The sequence below is a fragment of the Lepus europaeus genome, chromosome 19, assembly GCF_033115175.1.
Source record: "Lepus europaeus isolate LE1 chromosome 19, mLepTim1.pri, whole genome shotgun sequence".
Classification (NCBI taxonomy): Eukaryota; Metazoa; Chordata; class Mammalia; order Lagomorpha; family Leporidae; genus Lepus; species Lepus europaeus.
Genome location: NC_084845.1, coordinates 14,779,459 through 14,798,701, shown reverse-complemented (window position 1 = coordinate 14,798,701; position 19,243 = coordinate 14,779,459). Strand labels below are relative to the sequence as shown.

The following is a 19,243-nucleotide window of genomic DNA, read 5'->3' as shown; positions in this document are numbered from 1 at the left end:
GCTAAATTATCTTAACAAAGGTTTATAGCTATTCTCACAAGAACAATTAGATATCTTTACAATGGAGAATGAACCAGCAGATGGAAATCTGTCCCTCCCCTTAACTGCCTTTTAAGTTTGGGTTAAGTAATTTTGCAAGAATATTTCATAAATGATGTATTTTTTCATACACCAAAGAGGCACATATTTGTGGAGTCACAAGTAAGGCAGAGAGAGACATTTCTCATTTTCTGGTTCACTCCCCAAATGGCCACAACAAGGGCAGAGCAAGTCCAAGCCAGGAACTCAATCTGGATCTCCCACATGGGTAGCAGGAATCCAACTATCTGCTACCTCCTAGATCTAGTATGCAAAATCTCTCCATGTTAAAGTTCCCTTTTAGGGGCTAGCGTTGTGGTGCAGTGGGTTAACGCCCTGGCCTGAAACACCGGCATCCCCTATGGCTGCCGGTTCTAGTCCCGGCAGCTCTCTGCTATGGCCTGGGAAAGCAGGAGAAGATGGCCCAAGTCCTTGGGCCCCTGCACCCACGTGGGAGACCCAGAAGAAGCTCCTGGCTCCTGGTTTATATCGGCGCAGCTCTGGCTGTTGCGGCCAATTAGGGAGTGAACCAACAGATGGAAGACCTCTCTCTCTCTCTCTTCCTCTCCTCTCTGTGTGTAACTCTGACTGTCAAGTTATAAAAAAAAAAAAACTTTGGCTGGCGCCAGAGCTCACTAGGCTAATCCTCAGCCTTTGGCACCGGCACCCAGGGTTCTAGTCCCTGTTGGGGCTCTGGATTCTGTCCCGGTTTCTCCTCTTCCAGTCCAGCTCTCTGCTGTGGCCTGGGAAGGCAGTGGAGGATGACCCAGGTGTTTGGGCCGTGCACCCGCATGGGAGACCAGGAGGAGGCACCTGGCTCCTGGCTTCGGATCAGCGGCAGTACGCTGGCCACAATGGCCAGGGCTGGGCCAAGCTGAAGCCAGGAACCAGCAGCTTTATGCAGGTCTCCCACGTGGGTACAGAAGCCTAAGTACTTGGGCCATCCTCCACTGCTTTCCAAAGCACATTAGTAGAGAGATGGATTGGAAATGGAGCAGCCAGGACAGGAACTAGTGCCCATTTGGGATGCTGGCATTACAGGTGGAGGCATTATCTGCTACGTACAGTACCAGTCCCCATCATTCATTTTTTTAAAAGACTTATTTATTGAAAGACAGAGTTACAGAGAGAGGTAGAGCCAGAGAGAAAGAGAGGTCTTCCATCCGCTGATTCACTTACCAAATGACCACAACAGCTAGAGCTCAGCTGAGCTGATCCAAATCCAGGAGCCAGGAGCTTCATTCAGGTCTCCCACATGGATGACAGGGACCCAAGTATGTGGGCCATCCTCTGCTGCTTTCCCAGGCCATTATCAGGGAGTTGGATTGGAAGAGGAGTAGCTAGGAGAAGAACTGGCACCTGTTTGGGATGCTGGTTTTTCAGGCAGTGGCTTAAACCTGCTACTCCCCAAATCTGACCCCTCCATCGTTCCTTTATTTGTGTGTCCCTTTATTTCATATGAATTCACAAATTCCTTTTAAAATAGTTAATGGATTACAATACATTACTGTAGATTTGTTTTTCTTTATCATTTGGCTACATATCCATCATTTTTTTTAGCTTATCCTTACTTTGTAGACCAAAGACATATTCTAGTTTCACCTTGTACTTTTTTTAACTCAGCCCTGAAATCAGCTGTTTTTTCAATGAGCCTTAGTTCCTCTGAGTACAAATGGTGTTGATAAGCAAGACTAGGGCACTGATGTACTTACTGCTACTACTGTGATGCCACTGCTTCTAGGCCTTTATAATGGACAGAGCTAGGAGACACACATATTACTATAATTCCATATTAAAAGAATACCATCTTGATGTATCAAATTCCAATGCTACCTAACAAGTTTGTTTCTTTCGTTTTCCCATTTCATATTTGTATTCTCCTCTAATCCGAGACCTGGCTCATGAGTTATCATTACATTTACTATTTGCTCAATTCTACCACTCACAGACAGCAGTTTGAAAATGGATGCACCTGGCCGGCGCTGCAGCTCACTAGGCTAATCCTCCGCCTGCGGCGCCAGCACCCTGGGTTCTAGTTCTGGTCGGGGCGCCAGATTCTGTCCTGGTTGCCCCTCTTCCAGGCCAGCTCTCTGCAGTGGAGGATGGCCCAAGTCCTTGGCCCCTGCACACGCATGGGAGACCAGGAGGAAACACCTGGCTCCTGGCTTCAGATCAGCACGGTGCGCTGGCCACCGTGCTCCGGCCACAGCGGCCATTGGAGGGTGAACCAACGGTAAAGGAAGACCTTTCTTTCTGTCTCTCTCTCAGTGTCCACTCTGCATGTCCAAAAAAAAAAAAAAAAATGGATGCACCCACCCTACTGTAAGAAATGTATTAAGGTTTTAAAGTTGTTTTACCTTTAGGCAATCCATAAAATATATTAAAATCTCTTTCTCTTTAAAATATTAGTTCATATCTTTAATTAACTCTTCATATACAATTACTTCTCTTTTAGTTTGTCAAACCAGTAAGTTAGAAAACATTTGCCACAGGCCAGTGGAGGCTAACTAGGCTAATCCTCCCCCTGTGATGCTGGCACCCTGAGTTCTAGTCCCAGTCGGGGTGCTGGATTCTGTCCCGGTTGCTCCTCTTTCAGTCCAGCTCTCTTCTGTGGCCCGGGAGGGCAGTTGAGGATGGCCCAAGTCCTTGGGCCCTGCACCCGCATGGGAGACCAGGAGGAAGCACCTGGATTCGGATTGGTGCAGCATGCCGGTCGTGGCAGCCATTTTGGGGGTGAACCAATAGAAGGAAGACCTTTCTCTCTCTAACTCTGCCTGTCCAAAAAAAAAAAAAAGAAAAAGGAAAAAGAAAAAAAAGAAAAAGAAAAGAAAACATTTGCCACAATAATGTCTGTTAAAGTGACTGGCAATAAACGCATTCATCAGAAGGGCACACCCAACCAAGCTGACTAGTTCTGCCATTCTTTCACATCTTACAGCACTCCTTGTCCTTCACCTTACAGTACTCTAAGTACTTCCTGGGTGTGGTCTAAGACTTCTTCTGTAACAGCACCATGATGAAGATTATCCTCCTTTTGAATGTTGTAGTCAGATACAGTTCTTACATCTTCTGTTGCTTGGCAGCAAAGATAAATATTTGTGATCAGGAGGAATTCCATCCTTATCTTGGATCTCAACCTTTACATTTTCTTTTGTATCCAAGGGTTCAAGCTCAAGTGAGATGGTCATTCCCGTAACGGATTTTATGAAAATCTGCATCTTGGTGGCAGTCCCACCACAGATGATGGATCAGAAAGTTAAAATGTTTTTTTAACACGTTGAGAAGATGTTACACTTCAGTCATACTAAGAAATATAACTAAAATATACTGATAAGCCATTTGTACTTATAAGATTGACAAAAAAAAAAAAACAAAAACAAAACAAAACTTGACAATACACTCTGTTGGTGAGGCTGTGGGGAAACTGATCTACTCCAGCCAAAGACCCCTGGAAAAAGATGCCACATACCCATGCTATTGAGGCTCTGAAAGGACCCTGGATTTCTACTCTCAACAAGCAATAGCAATACCCTCAGTGTCCCTGCCAGGGTAGTTCAGGAAGATGGAATGGAATGGAACCAGGATTGTCATTTGAGCTCTCAATTAAGTGGGCTTCTGGATTTTTCATCCCCTAACTCAGTATGAAAAGGTGTTCCTCAAATCACCTGCTGGGTCAGTGTCACAGTGCAGTGTCAGTGTCAGATGTAGTACAGTCAGACCTTCAACACTTCTTAGCTCAAACACAGCCATCTCCTGCTTTGTGGTATATATGGAGGGTAAGTGAACAACACACCTATCTTTTAACCAGGAGGTTTCAAAAGAACTCCCATTCATACCTAATAGTAAGGAGCAATACCCTATCAGGTGTCAGTAGAGAGTGCAGAAACCTGAATTTCTTTTTTATTTTTATTTTTATTTTATTTTTTTATTTTTGACAGGCAGAGTGGACAGAGAGAGAGAGAGACAGAGAGAAAGGTCTTCCCTTTGCTGTTGGTTCACCGCGGTAGCGCCGCGGTAGCGCGCTGCGGCCGGCGCACCACGCTGATCCGAAGCCAGGAGCCAGGTGCTTCTCCTGATCTCCCATGGGGTGCAGGGCCCAAGCACTTGGGCCATCCTCCACTGCACTCCCTGGCCACAGCAGAGAGCTGGCCTGGAAGAGGGGCAACCGGGACAGGATCGGTGCCCCGACCGGGACTAGAACCCGGTGTGCCGGCGCCGCAAGGCGGAGGATTAGCCTAGTGAGCTGCGGCGCCGGCCAGAAACCTGAATTTCTAATCCTGGTGTGCCTAACAAAATGGTACACTCCCCCCTCCCATCATACCCTCTACTCCAGAGCAGTGTCAGAGAAAGCCAGCTAAAAGATGTTTAAATAAGATATTTACAATGTCATAATAGACAAATTGTCCACATTTCAATTAGAAATCAATAGTGAAAAAAGATAATCAAAAGAGCACGGTGGCAAGGCCTTCTGGTATGCTGGGGGGTTAAGCCACAACTTGGAATGCTCAAACATTTTGTAATTTTCATTTAAATTGTTAGGAGGCTTGGAGCTATTAGTTAATCTATCTTCCAATACACTGTTTAATATAGCACTGAATAAATGATGCAAGTTGTCAATGGAATGCCTACATCCTATATCAGCCAGTCTGAGTCCTAGCTACTTGACTTCTGATCCAGCTTCTTGGTAATGCATCCTGGAAAATAGCAGATTATGGTTTAAGTTCTTGTTCCTGCCACCTATGTGGGAGACACAGATGGAGTTCTGGGCTTCTGGGTTCAGCCTGGTCCAGCCCTTGACTTTTGTGGCATTTGGGGAGTGAACCAGTGGATAGAAGATGTCTGTGTGTGTGTGTCTCTCCCTCTGCCTTTCAAGTAGATGAAAATAAACATTAATAAAAAGCATAGAGAGGAAAGAGATGTTAGACTCTTGCTTAATATAGAAAGGAGATGTCATAAAAGTTCTTGATCATAACCACATTTGAAACAAATAGAAAACAAAGTCTCAACAGAACTTGGATGTCCAGAAAAGAAATTAGAATGTATACAAGATAAACAGAGTAATTTGGGAAATACAATTGAAATAAGCTCCATGGAGGACAAAGAGAAGAAATGGAAAGGACAAAGGAAACAGTCAGTGACCTGTAATATACGACAATAGAGATTACTCAATCTGAACAAGAGAGACGAAACAGGTGTGTGTGTGGTAGGATGGCTCAGGAACAGAAGATATAACATTCACTGTACTGAAAATCTTAAAGAAAAAAAGGGTTGGAAAAGTACTGAAATAATGATTAGAAATCCCCCCTCCAAGTTGGTTAAAGACAAACAGACTGAAGAAACTGCACATTCAACAATTTTCATCCTCCTCCACCCAGAGCAACACAACACATAATAGTTGGACTTCAGAAAAACTAAAGATCACATAAAACTCTTGAAAATATCAAGAGAAAAGTCCCTTACTTTTGAGAGGGGGGAAAACCTGCAAGTGCAGATTTCTTATGAGAAACCACAGATAGAAATGACATATTTTGAGGCACTGGAAGAAATAAGTATTAATCCAAAGTTTTCCAAGAATGAAGGATACCTACATTATTAATTGGGGACATGCAAATAAATATCATGATACCACTTTACACCTACTATGGTTGTCATGTTAATGATTTTTTAATGGAATATAAGTGATGCTATGATGTCATGAAATGAGTCCTTGTATATCGCCATTGAGAATGTTGAATAGTGATGCTGCAGTGGAACAATGTGCAGTTGCTTAAAAAATTAGAATTATTTTTAAAAGATGTATTCTAAAGGCAAAGTTACAGAGGGAGACGCAGATAGAGGTCTTCCACCTGCCATTTCACTCCCCGAATGGCTGCAGTGGCTTGAGCTTTTTCCATGTCTCCCATGCAGGTGCAGAGGTCCAAGTACTTGGGCCATCTTCTACTGCTTTCTCAGGCCACAGCAGATAGCTGGATTGGAAGTGGAGTAGTCGGGACTTGAATTGGTGCCCATATGGGATGCCAGCACTGCCGGTGGTAGCTTTACCCGCTATTCTGCAGCACCAGCCCCTAGAATTATTTTTTAAAAGATTTATTTATTTGAAACTCGGAGAGAGGGGGAGAGAGATCTTCCATCTACTGGTTCATTCCCCAGATGGCCACAATGGCCAGGGCTGGGCCAGGCTGAAGCCAGGAGCCACCTTCCTGGTCTCCCACAAGGGTAGCAGGGGCCAAGCATTTGGCGGCCATCTCCTGCGGCTTTCCCAGGTGCATCAGCAGGGAGCTGGATCAGAAGTGGAACAGCTGGCACACAAACCAGTGTCCATACAGGATTCTGGCATCATTAGCAGCAGCTTAACCTGCTACACAACACTGGCTCTTTTTATTTATTTTTTGAAAAAGTATAGAATTACCATGATGCAACCATGGATTTCATAAGAAACTTTTTTTAAATGGTTTATTTATTTGAAAAGGAGGAGTGAGAGGGTGGGAGGAGGAGAGGGAGAGGGAAATGGATCTTCTATTCTGCTGGTTCACTCCCCAAATGGCTGCAACCACCAGGGCTGGGCCAGACCAAAGCCAGGAGTTTCTTCCAGGTCTCCTATGTTATGGGTAGGGCCCCAAGCATTTGGACCATCTGCTGCTTTCTCAGGCCATTATCAGGGAGCTGGATCGGAAGTGGAGCAGCCAGGACTTGAACTGTTGCCCATATGGCATACCAGCATTACACATGGCAGCTTTACCTGATGCTCCACAACACTAGTCCCAAGTTAAAAATTTTCCACACAGAGGACATGTTGAAACTTAAAACTTTGAGCACAAATGTGGAAATGTCCAAAGATTACTATACAAATAATCAGAACTTATTTACATAGCCTATACTGGGAATTTCCTTAGATAAGAAAACATCCTTGATCATCTGTAGGTTTATAATTGTACTTTTAAAGTTTAGCTATTTAAGGGGGCCAGCACTATGGCACAGCAGTTAAAGCCCTGGCCTGCACCACCGGCATCCCACATGGATGCCAGTTCGTGTCCTGGCTGCTTCTCTTCCTATCCAGCTCTCGGTATGGCCTGCAAAAGCAGAAGATAGCCCGAGTCCTTGGGCCCCTGTAGCAGCCATGGGAGACCTGGAAGAAACTCCTGGCTCCAGATCAGCTCAGCTCTGCCAATTACAGTCATTTGGGGAGTGAACCAGCGGAGTGGATGACCTCTCTCTCTTTGGCTCTACTTCTCTGTAAATCTTTGAGATAATTAAATCTTTCAAAAAAGTTTAGCTATTTAAGAAAGTGTCCATTAGTACACCCTAATTTCTAGTTCTTTGCACGTAAAAGATATAAAACATGAATCCATGTCCTATTTATAAAAATAAATTGTGGGGCTGGTGTTGTGGCATAGCAGGTAAAGCTACCAACTCCAACAATGGTATCCCATATGGGTGATGGTTTGTGTCCCAGTTGCTCCACTTTTTTTTTTTTTTTTTTGACAGGCAGAGTGGACAGTGAGAGAAAGGTTTTCCTTTGCCGTTGGTCCACCCTCCAATGGCCACCGCGGCCGGCGCACCACGCTGATCCGAAGCCAGGAGCCAGGTGCTTCCTCCTGGTCTCCCATCGGGTGCAGGGCCCAAGCACTTGGGCCATCCTCCACTGCACTCCCAGGTCACAGCAGAGAGCTGGCCTGGAAGAGGGGCAACCGGGACATAATCTGGTGCCCTGACCGGAACTAGAACACGGTGTGCCGGCGCCGCAGGCGGATTAGCCTATTGAGCCGCGGCACCGGCCGCTCTACTTTCAATCCAGCTCCCTGCTAATGGCCTGGGAAATGCAGTGGAGGATGGCCCAAGTGTTTGAGTCCCTGCCACCTATGTGGAAGACCCAGTTAAAGCTCCTGGCTTCTGCCTGGCTCAGCCCTGGCCCTAGTGCCCATTTGGGAAGTGAACCAGCAGATGGAAGATCTCTCTCTGTCCTTCTAATTCTTTCAAATAAATAAATACCAAAAAATAAAATGGTAGTGTGGATACAATGTTCCGCAGAACATAGCTATTTGATGATATAACCAATAAGTCAAGAGGAGGATGGCACATGTAGGGATGCCACAAATACTTTTTACTTTTTGTGTCACATAGTGAAACATCTGGGAAGGTGTTCAAGAGCATCAGTTCAGGACTTGAAGCCACAATACTCAGCCCATTCTCACCATTCATTACTCACCCAGGAAAATGAGTGACTTGCATCTTTGCTCATTAATACAATTCTTGTTAGTCACCATTGAAAGTATTACAATATTTAATCATCTAGAAATAAATTTATTTTCAAATGAAATAAGCCCTAGATCCTCACAGTTCTGAATGTAAGTCCTGTGACCTTACCTATTTGTTTTAATTATTTCACTCTATGTTCATCCTGCCTGTTCTCATCATACCCCCTCTAAACATAATTACAAATAGGGCTAAAATTCATTGAGGTTTTACTCAGATAAGGAATTACATATTTTACCTTATGCCACTATCAAGTCTAAGTTTTTATCATGTGTTTTTCCTTATCACTGTTTCTTGCACTAAATATTTGAGAGCAGGACTGAAAAGCATGTGGAAATGCTTTTATGTTAACAATTGTGGTCCCTTTCCGTAGGCCAGAACCATGTCCTGTATTCCTGATCTTTCAGATATGGCTTATAGTTGTCCATTTAAAAAAATAAACGTTTATTTCAGTGCCTACACACAACGACATCATGTTCATATGCTGTAAATTTGGTTATAAATGATCATTCTCAAAGAGGGCCTTCAGTAATATAGTTAATGTTGTTGAGTATACTATTCTTACAATGCTGAAGAAGTTATTATCTTAGCAGGTTTCTAATTTTCAAACATCAAAATTTTGCTATTTTCTATTTGAGTTTTTAAAAACCCACATTTCCTTTGAGGCAGATTAAAGTATAAGAAAATATTTTTCACAATTCTCTTTTGTGATTTCTGTTCACTCTAATTTTACTAGTGCATCTCCCTTCTCCTAATCCCTTTCTCTTGCATGAATTCTTTGATGTTGAATCAGATACAAGCTAAGCTATTGCTAAATGTATCTTTACATAATGAGACCTGTAGGATTTCCGTCAAATATGAATGATCTAGTTTTGTCTAAGTGTTGAGTTATAGGTAAAGGATTTTATATTTGAGTCCATATATACAGAATGGTCTTCTACAGTAACACAATTATTAGGTTTCTTTTTAGTTGAATTTTTCCAGTTTGGATCCCTACTAAAGACCTGTCTACAATGATTACATTTAGAGTTGTTCATCTCTAAAATGAATAATTTTATGTTGAGAAACTTCTGGATGTTTGCTAGTATCTACTCTAATTGAAAAGACTTATAAGTACCCTTGGACTGAGTAACTCGAGTCCTAGGTATAAATCAAACATAAATACAAACACAAAAACCAAAATATATAAATACGTATAGTAGTATTTTTATTATAACAGAAAATTATAAAAAAATACAAATATCCAGCAATAGGATAAATAGCCAATATATTCTTAAAATGGAATAGCATACAAAATTAAAATGAATACACTACTGCCACATGCAATAATGTACAAGTCTTTAAAATGTTGAGTGAAGCAAGACACATTCATGATGTATGATCATATATAAAACATGCAAAAAACTACTTTATGACATTTTAAGCCAGGGAAGTGGTAATCTTTGGAAAAGAAACTAACTACTCTTTATTACACAGAGTACAATGAGAAATAGTTCATAGCTATTTTGTTTCTCATCTGGAGAAACCGATGCTTATAACCACTTCATAATTTGCCTCTGCATGTATTTTTTAAAAAATAAAGTATGAGTTAAAAACTTTAAAAAATATTTCATAGCTGTAAGACTTCACTAAAATGATTACACCCATTTTATTCACTAATAAACAGTAGTTATGTGATATGGTACTTAACCATGATTACGTTTGTGATTAAAATTACATGAAACTGTAAAACATGCTTTCTTTAAAAAACCTTAAAAGTTAACAATAACTTGGGAAGACTTCACAAAGAAATCAAATCATTTATTGCATTTCCATATTTTCTGCCTTGTGAGTTCTCTGATGGACAATGAGATTTCTCTTATAACTAAAGGACTTACCACACTCATTACAAACATAGGGCTTCTCACCTGTGTGAGTTCTCTGATGTACAATGAGATTCGTCTTCTGGCGGAAGCACTTTCCACATTCATTACATTTATATGGTTTCTCTCCCGTGTGAGTTCTTTGATGATGAATGAGATACGACTTCCTACTAAAAGCTTTCCCACATTGAGGACATTCATAGGATTTCTGCCCTGTATGTATTTTCTGGTGTACAGTGAGGGTTGCCTTCTGGCGAAAGGACTTCCCACATTCATTACAGATATAGGGTTTCTCCCCTGTGTGAATTCTCTGATGCAGATTGAGATTTGTCTTCTGACTGAATGACTTCCCACATTCATTACATTCATATGGTTTTTCCCCTGTATGAGTCCTGTGGTGATCAATGAGGTATGACTTCATTCTAAAGGCCTTCCCACAGTGAGGACATTCATAAGATTTCTCTCCTGTGTGTGTTCTCTGATGTGCTACAAGAGTTGTCTTCTGGCGGAAGGACTTTCCACATTCATTACAAATATAAGGTTTCTCCTCATTATGAGTTTTCTCATGAAGAGCAAGGGTTGTCTTTTGGGAGAAGGATTTCCCACACTCATTACAAATATATGGCTTCTCCCCTGTGTGAGTTCTCTGATGGACAGTAAGGTTTGCCTTCTGGTGAAAAGACTTCCCACATTCTTTACAAATATAGGGTTTCTCCCCAGTATGAATCCTCTGATGTAGAGACAGTGTTGTCTTCTGACGGAAGGACTTCCCGCAGTCATTACATTCATATGGTTTCTCTCCTGTATGAGTTCTCTGGTGACGAATGAGGTGTGACTTCAATCGGAAGGCATTCCTACATTGTGGACATTCATATGATTTCTCCCCTGTATGTGTTCGCTGATGATCAGTGAGAGCTGTCTTTAAACGGAAAGACTTTCCACATTCATTACAAACAAAGGGTTTCTCTCCTGTGTGAGTTCTTTGGTGATCAATGAGATATGACTTCCTTCTAAATGCATTTCCACACTGATGACACTGATAGGGTTTTTCCTCTGTGTGAATTCCCTGATGCAGAATCAATACTGACTTCCTGCAGAAGGATTTCCCACACTCAGAGCATGTATGTTTTTTTTCAATATTAGTTGCTCTTCTCTTTTTATTGAACACAGATGAGTTTTCCCCTCTGTATGCTCTGTTATGTGTAACTGGAATTAAGCCTCCCCTTTTAAGGAATGGTTTCTCACTTTCATCATATCCAAATGATTGAGCTGGAGTTCCCATCTTCTGATACTGCATAAGCCCTTCATTATGACTGAAAGCCCTGATATTCTGATTATGGGATCTGACTTGATGATGGGCTTTCTCTTGCTTCATACTGAGGAGTGAGTTCCCATATCCATTATACTCACTAAGTCTCTTTCTTGCAGGACTTAGATTACTGATGATTAATTCTGAAACACTTTCCAAAATCTTTCCATGAGTATCATATTCAGGAGGTAATATTTTTGAATTAACAGAGTTTTTGCCTAGAATGATTGATTTTGACTTTTCATATATGTTACTCTTCTCTTTAACTGGTTTCTTATGGCTGATGCATACAATTGATCTGGAATATTTATCTTTATGTTCCTTGAATTTTACTAAAAAGTCTTCAGTTTTCCAATTTTCTTCTAGAAAAGAATATAATTAATAACAACTTATGAATCTTCACACAAAGACCCAGGATAAATTACTCCCTACCTGGAAAATAAACATTAAACTTAAACAAAAACTCTTGCTTCGATGGGAAACAGATGAAAAAATAAGCAATGATCCTTGAAACATGTTGTCCACCCTGCAACAGAACCTCATACAGAAAGCCAAACAGAAGTCAAAGAATGTGGAAAAGGGATTGATGGTTAGATATGTGGATTCAAAGAAAATAAGGTGAATCTATCAAGGGCATAAAACGCTAAGACAAAAAGAACTAGTAGTAATGTTTGTTCAAAGAAAATATTAGAGGAAGGATTACTTTTGGAGTACACAGAATGCCTATATTTTCATATATGGATCCCTAGATTACTGAGGTAAAACACTTTCAATCGTTCCACACATGTTCCCTTTTCATGTAGTTGCTATTGGCTACTTACACCTTTTAAGTAACAACTACTTCCTAAGTATTTACGAAAACAATTCCATTATCTAAGCTCTAATCCTCCAAATAGCTGGGAATAATGTTCTCATGTGAGTGGAAAAATAGAAAAATACCCTAACAGGAACTTTTAAACAGACTAGAATATATTCAATTGAAATTTCCAGATTGCTCTCATGACCATCAATTATAATTACTATTCTTTTTACCTGCTGACTTTTACTTTTCCAGTTTTAGGGAAAATATTGGTTTAAAGCTTTCTCCAATAAAGTAGCATTCCTTCATTCCAGTTTTTCATATGGTACACCAGAAAGACAAGTTTGTTCAATCTGGTTCTAGGTCATTCAATAACTTTAAATTTTTATTTCTCTTATAAATTTTAGTTATATTTGATGTTAGTTCCCCTGCAATCATTTAATCTAATGAAACAATGATAAAACTAGCATAAAAATCTGTTTCTTCCTGAGTCCATTTAACATAACCAAGAAATTTCTCTTATATATAAAACTTTTGCCGGCGCCATGGCTCACTAGGCTAATAATCCTCTGCCTTTGGCGCCAGCACTCCGGGTTCTAGTCCTGGTTGGGGCGCTGGTTCTGTCCCGGTTGCTCCTCTTCCAGGCCAGCTCTCTGCTGTGGCCCAGGAAGGCAGTGGAGGATGGCCCAAGTGCTTGGGCTCTGCACCCACATGGGAGACCAGGAGGAAGCACCTGGCTCCTGGCTTTCCATTGGCGCAGCGCGCCGGCCATAGCGGGCATTTGGGGGGTGAACCAACGGAAGGAAGACCTTTATTTCTGTCTCTCTCTCTCTCACAGTCTAACTCTGCCTGTCCAAAAAAAAAAAAAAAAAAGAACACCTTTCTTTTCATTTATTAATTTGAGAGGCAGAGTTACAGAGGAAGGGAGACACAGAGAAATCTTCCATTGGCTGGTTCACTCCCCAAATGGCTGCAACAGCTGGAGCTGGATTGAGCCAAAACCAAGAGCCAGGAGTCTCTTCCAGGTCCCCAACGTGGTTGCAGGGGCACAAGCACCTGGGCCATCTTCTACTGCTTTCCCAGGCCGTCAGCAGGGAGCTAGATGGGAAGTGGAGCAGCTAGGACTTGAACTGGGACCTTTATGGGACACTGGCACCACCAGTGGAGACTTAACTGTGCCACAGTGCCAGCCCCACAAAACTTTATATCAGGCTTACTTTTAATATTCACACACCATTTCAGGGTTGTTCACATATCTGACCAATGTCAGCCCTAAGAAGTACGTTTATGTCAGTCACACCTAGTGCTTAATTGTTCTATGCATACCTTGCTTACTCCCTGTCCTGTGCTTATGTTTTTTGACTCAAGAAGCCTCAGTCTTACTTCTACTCATATTTAGAGAAACCTGAAGAAAATCCCCACATTATATTATTCCAAAAACCCTTCACATATTTCCCCACCTCTTTAAGCTGTTTCCTTAAAATGTGAATTTATTTATGGTCTAGAGAAGTAATTTTAAGAATCTTGCATATTGCCAAATATTTCATGAAAAATACAGATTTGATAGTAACCCTTTCTTATAGAAACTAACAATTAACTGGTTATAGTTTGAACCACTCTGAGTTTAAATTATTACTGTGTATCATTGATAGGTGGTATACAGTATAATCACCTGAATAAGTATATTTAGGGTCATGACATGGGCAGGTATATCTAAAAGAATTTTAACCAGTATATGCTTTATGAATGGATGAAAAACATATCTCCCCTACATAGCTCCACAAACAATGAAGTACTGAATATAGTATGATAAAGAAATTCAAACAAAGGATCTTATCTTTGGGGGGAAGGAATCCTTAAGCATAAGGCATATACTATATGGCATCAAATTATATTGTCAAAATTAAAGCAAGGTATGTATGTGTTGGGGAGCAGAGCATAGGGAGCACAGAATTCAGAATACAGAAAGGTAGATACATGGAGCAATCAGGGAATAGTTCATGGAGAAAAAATCTTGAGACTTAAACAACATATATTACAGGAAGGGATAGAACAGCACAATGAAAAGTATCCATTTAATGCCTACATTTGTGGAGAATACTTGAGAGATTAGATCAGTTGGACATTAGAAAGAAGTTTCTACAAGAAGCCGGCACTGCGGCTCAATAGGCTAATCCTCTGCCTAGCGGCACCGGCACACTGTGTTCTAGTCCCGGTCGGGGCACCGATCCTGTCCCAGTTGCCCCTCTTCCAGGCCAGCTCTCTGCTGTGGCCAGGGAGTGCAGTGGAGGATGGCCCAAATCCTTGGGCCCTGCACCCGATGGGAGACCAGGAGAAGCACCTGGCTCCTGCCATCGGATCAGCGCGGTGCGTCGGCCGCAGCGCGCCTACCGCAGCGGCCATTGGAGGGTGAACCAACGGCAAAAAGGAAGACCTTTCTCTCTGTCTCTCTCTCACTGTCCACTCTGCCTGTCAAAAAATAAAAAATAAAAATAAAAAAAAGAAGTTTCTACAAGAAAGAGAAAGCTGAAAGAACAGATGGCTTCCTGTCTCACAAAGAATTTAAATTTTGTAAAATAAGTAATAAGAAATATAAAGCACATGGTTATATTTACTGTTAGGAAAATAACAGTGTAAACTGTATGAGTTAGGACAAAATTATCACAAAACTAGACCATAATTACAATAATGAAGACATGAAATAGGAGTGGTCATTTTGTATAAAATCAGTGAGAAATGAGAATTCTGTTGGATCAATGTATTTCACAGACTGATCACAAACTGTAAACAGATCCACAAGAAATGATGACAAAGAAGATTCAAGCTGATATCATGGCTGGAACAAAATAATTTAGAAATAGATAATGGAAACGAATTTAAGAGCTGAAAAAAGTGGTTTTCATTTCTGACATATCACAAAATAGGCAAGAAGATAGACTGTACAAATCCTGAGGGATTACAGTGGTAGTAGGAAAAAATGAGTGGTAGAGCCATTTACATAAAGCCAAGAGCTTATGTCTGACAACAGATGGGATTATAATTTTTTTTAAAGATTTATTTATTTTATTTGAAAGAGTTATAGAGAAAGAAGAGAGATCTTCCATCCTCTGGTTCACTCCTCAAATGGCTGCAATATCCAGAGCGGAGCTGAGCTGATCCAAAGCCAGGACCCAGGAGCTTCTTCTGGGTCTCCCATGTGGGAACAGGAGCCAAAGTATTTGGGCCTTCTTAGGCTGCTTTCCCAGATGCATTAGTGGGAGCTGGATCAGAAGTGGAGCAGCTGGGGCTTGAACCGGCAGCTATGTGGGATGCCCGTGCTGCAGACAGCAGTTTTACTTGCTTCACCACAGCCCTGGCCCTGGGATTATAATTTAGAAGCAGATCCCTTGACAACAAATTAGTGAAATAAGAGTGAAGTACAGTGAAACAACATCTATTAAAGTGTGTGTGTTTATGATATTATCATGTGCTAGGCATTGTTCGGATAATAATGGTCACAGTGGGGAAGAAAAGAGAAAATCTACATTAAGCACACAAGGAACATGGTAATAAGGAATGAGGTCTGTTTTAGCAAACCAAGTGTTGATTTCAGGAGTAATGACCAGTCATATAAAATGAGCCACAAAAATTTAATGGAGGAAAATGATGATTGTGGAATTATCAGTCTGAGCTGAGCCAAATGAATTTTATAATTGACAGCTAGATTTTTTTTCTTTTGAAAGATAGAATTACACACACACACACACACAGAGGCAGAGATAAAGGAAGAGACCTTCCATCTGCTGGTTCATTCCCTAAATGGCCTCAATGGTTGGGACTGGGCCAGGTCAAGGCCAGGAGCTTCTTCCAGGTCTCCCATGTGGGTGCAGGGCCCCAAGTACTTGGGCCATCCTCCATTGCTTTCTCAGGCACATCAGTAGAGAGCTGGATCAAAAGTGGAGCAGCTGGGACTCAATGAGCACCCATATGCGAACCTGACATTCCAGGAGGCATCTTAACCTATTATGAAACAATGCCAGCCGCCCAACAGCTAGATTTATGGTGAGAATGGGAACTTAGACCTGGTACAGAAAACAAATCTGAGGTATAATGAAGGAAAGCTAAAGAAAGGAAATAGTAAGTAATGAAAGAGAACATTAGCTGTTGCTGTTGATTCGTTCTGAGAGGAGGAGCGAGGTGGTGGCAAGAGGCGCAGAGTCACCACACAGACCCCGGGAGTCAGGTGAAAGCAGGCCAGAGGCAAGCAGCTGGCAGACTTGTTTATTTCAGTTGCTACAGCAGCTTATATAGCCAAGGCAGCCAATCCGTTCAAGAGCCGGTTTATGCCCTAACCAATCACAGCCTGTTGCCAGGCAGGCTCTGTTGCCAGGTGGTTTCCCAGGGGGTTACTGAAGCCATTCCTGAGTAACTGACACTTGCTTGCCAGTGGCCATCTTGGCATGGCCTTCTCATTCCACCACAATTAGCCAAGAAGTTTCTCTCTCTCTCTCTCTCTTTTTTTTTTTTTAATTTATTTGACAGGTAGAGTTAAAGACAGTAAGAGAGAGAGAGAGAAAAAGGTCTTCCTTCCTTTGGTTCACTCCCCAAATGGCCACTACAGTCAGCGCTGCGCTGATTCAAAGCCAGGAGCCAGGTGCTTCCTCCTGGTCTCCCATGCAGGTGCAGGGGCCCAAGCACATAGGGCATTCTCCACTGCCCTGCTGGGCCACAGCAGAAAGCTGGACTGGAAGAAGAGCAACCGGGACTAGAACCTGGCACCCATGTGGGATGCCGGCACCACAGGTGGAGGATTAACCAAGTGAGCCACAGTGTCAGCCCCAACCAAGAAGTTTCTCTTTTTTAAAGAAAAAGAATACTTGAAAGCAATCTATGATATCATCAAAAGGACTAAGAATGCTATATAGAGAGACATTAATAAAAAAAAACTTAGTCGAAATGAGCCATAAGCCTTTAAAAAGAAAAGATTTATTTATTTATCTGAAAGGTGGAATGGAGCCACCTCATGGCGTAGCAGTTAAAGCGCCACCTGTGATAGACAGCATCCCATATACTAGTTTTGGTCCCAGCTCCGCTTCCAATGTACCTCCCTGCTAATGGCCTGGGAAAGCAGCTGAAGATGGCCCAAGTACTTGGGCCCTTGCACCCATGTGGTAGACCAGATAAAGTTCCTGACTCCTAGTTTTGGGCCATCCCAGCCCTAGCCATTGTGGCCATCTGGGGAGTGAACCAGTGGCTGGAAGATTTCTCCATCTCTCCCTCTCTTTAAAAACAAACAAAAGCCCTACAGAGTTATAGAGATACGGAGAGGGAGAGAGAGAGAGTCAGTCAGTCTTCCATCTGCTGGGTCATTCTCCAAATGGCTGCAACAGCTGGAGCCAGGCTGGGCTGAAGCCAATAACCAGGAGCTTCATCCAGGTCTCCTACATGGGTGGCAGAGGCCAAAGCACTTAGGTCATCTTTAGCTGCTTTTCCAGGCCACCAGTAGGGAGCTGGATCCAAAGGGGAGCAGCTGGAAAACCAGTAAGTACTCATATGAGGTGCTGGTAGCACAGGGGGTGGCTTAAACTCACTGCACCACAATACAGGCCCCTATAAGCTGCCTTTTAGACAAACTGTGGCAACTGTCTTGATATAACAACAAGAAAACTAGAAAACAATGTATTTGGGAAGAATAATATTTAAGAGTCTAGTTTAAAGTTTTGTAGTTATGAAGGCCATTTAAATAGATAATCCTAAAACACTTCAAAAGTACTACTCTCAATTTGACCCCTTTAAAACTTGCTTTGTATTAGGTATCATCTGCTGGGCAGTTAGAAACTCACCTAAGGTGTGACCTACAAATGATGTCCATGGCTCTTCTCCTCGTTCCAGTTTGAGGATCACATCAGGCTTGGTCATGTGACACCCTGATATGGAAAAATAAAGACTTAACTGAAGTTGGTTGGCTTCAGTATCTTTGATAAAGGAGTAACGTGTTATGTTCAGTTACTATAAATGATGATACTAATTTTTGTAACAGTAAACTCAGCAGCTTGCATAAGGCAAGTTAAGAAACAAGAATCCTTTCTGCTCCCAAAAAGAATTCATCACCCCGTATCCCTGAAATTCAAGGTTACACATATTTCAGGTACTAGAAGAGAAACGAATGATACTGGAAGTTCCAAATGGTTTTTCTTACCCACAGAGATGAGGTGGCAATAGTTTTCCAACATCACATCCATGTAGAGAGTCTTCTGAGCAGGATCGAGGTGCTGCCACTCTTCTTGAGTAAAGTCCACAGTCACATCTTTGAATGACAATGATCCCTGTAATTGATTGGAATTGTGATCAGATTGACCAAGACACTGGGAACCACTTTTTTAAAAAATTTTTTATAAGATTTATTTATTTATTTGAAAGAGTTACACACAGAGAGAAGGAGAGGCAGAGAGAGAGAGAGGTCTTCCATCCACTGGTTCACTCCCCAATTGGCTTTAATGGCCGGAGCTGCGCCAATCTGAAGCCAGGTGCCAGGAGCTTCTTCTGGGTCTCCCACATGGGCGCAGGGTCCCAAGGACTTGGGCCATCTTCTACTGCTTTCCCAGGCCATAGCAGAGAGCTGGATTGGAAGTGAAGCAGCTGGGACTGCAGGTTTTACCTGCTATGCCACAGCACCAGTTCTGGGAACCACTTTTTTTTTTTTTTTGACAGGCAGAGTTAGACAGTGAGAGAGAGAGAGAAAAAAAGGTCTTCCTTTGCCGTTGGTTCACCCCCCAAGTGGCCGCTACAGCCGGCGCGTTGCAGCCGGCGTGGTGCGCTGATCCGAAGCCAGGAGCCAGGTGCTTCCTCCTTGTCTCCCATGCGGGTGCAGGGCCCAAGGACCTGGGCCATCCTCCACTGCCTTCCCGGACCACAGCAGAGAGCTTGACTGGAAGAGGAGCAACCAGGACAGAATCCGGCGCC

General features: G+C 42.3%; 2 protein-coding genes across 9 annotated transcripts in view; one reads left to right on the top strand and one right to left on the bottom strand.

The window, feature by feature from the left end:
* Window positions 1–19,243, top strand: part of ZNF146 (zinc finger protein 146) — a 59,952-nt gene that overhangs the window by 32,497 nt on the left and 8,212 nt on the right. The gene's annotated exons all lie outside the window — the stretch shown is intronic.
* The window catches only part of ZNF567 (zinc finger protein 567), a 29,820-nt gene continuing 20,174 nt past the window's right edge, over window positions 9,598–19,243 (bottom strand). For 5 of the 8 annotated variants that reach the window (XM_062176172.1, XM_062176171.1, XM_062176173.1 and 2 more), the window contains 3 exons: window positions 18,480–18,606; window positions 18,124–18,207; window positions 9,598–11,864 (listed from right to left, as the gene is read on the bottom strand). In XM_062176172.1, coding sequence (XP_062032156.1) covers window positions 10,132–11,864; window positions 18,124–18,207; window positions 18,480–18,606 — 1,944 coding nt within the window. In that variant the 3' untranslated portion in view covers window positions 9,598–10,131. Of the gene's footprint in view, window positions 11,865–18,123; window positions 18,228–18,479; window positions 18,607–18,710; window positions 18,930–19,243 lie in introns of those variants that run through there. The other 3 variants (XM_062176175.1, XM_062176176.1, XM_062176168.1) reach the window with 2 other exon arrangements.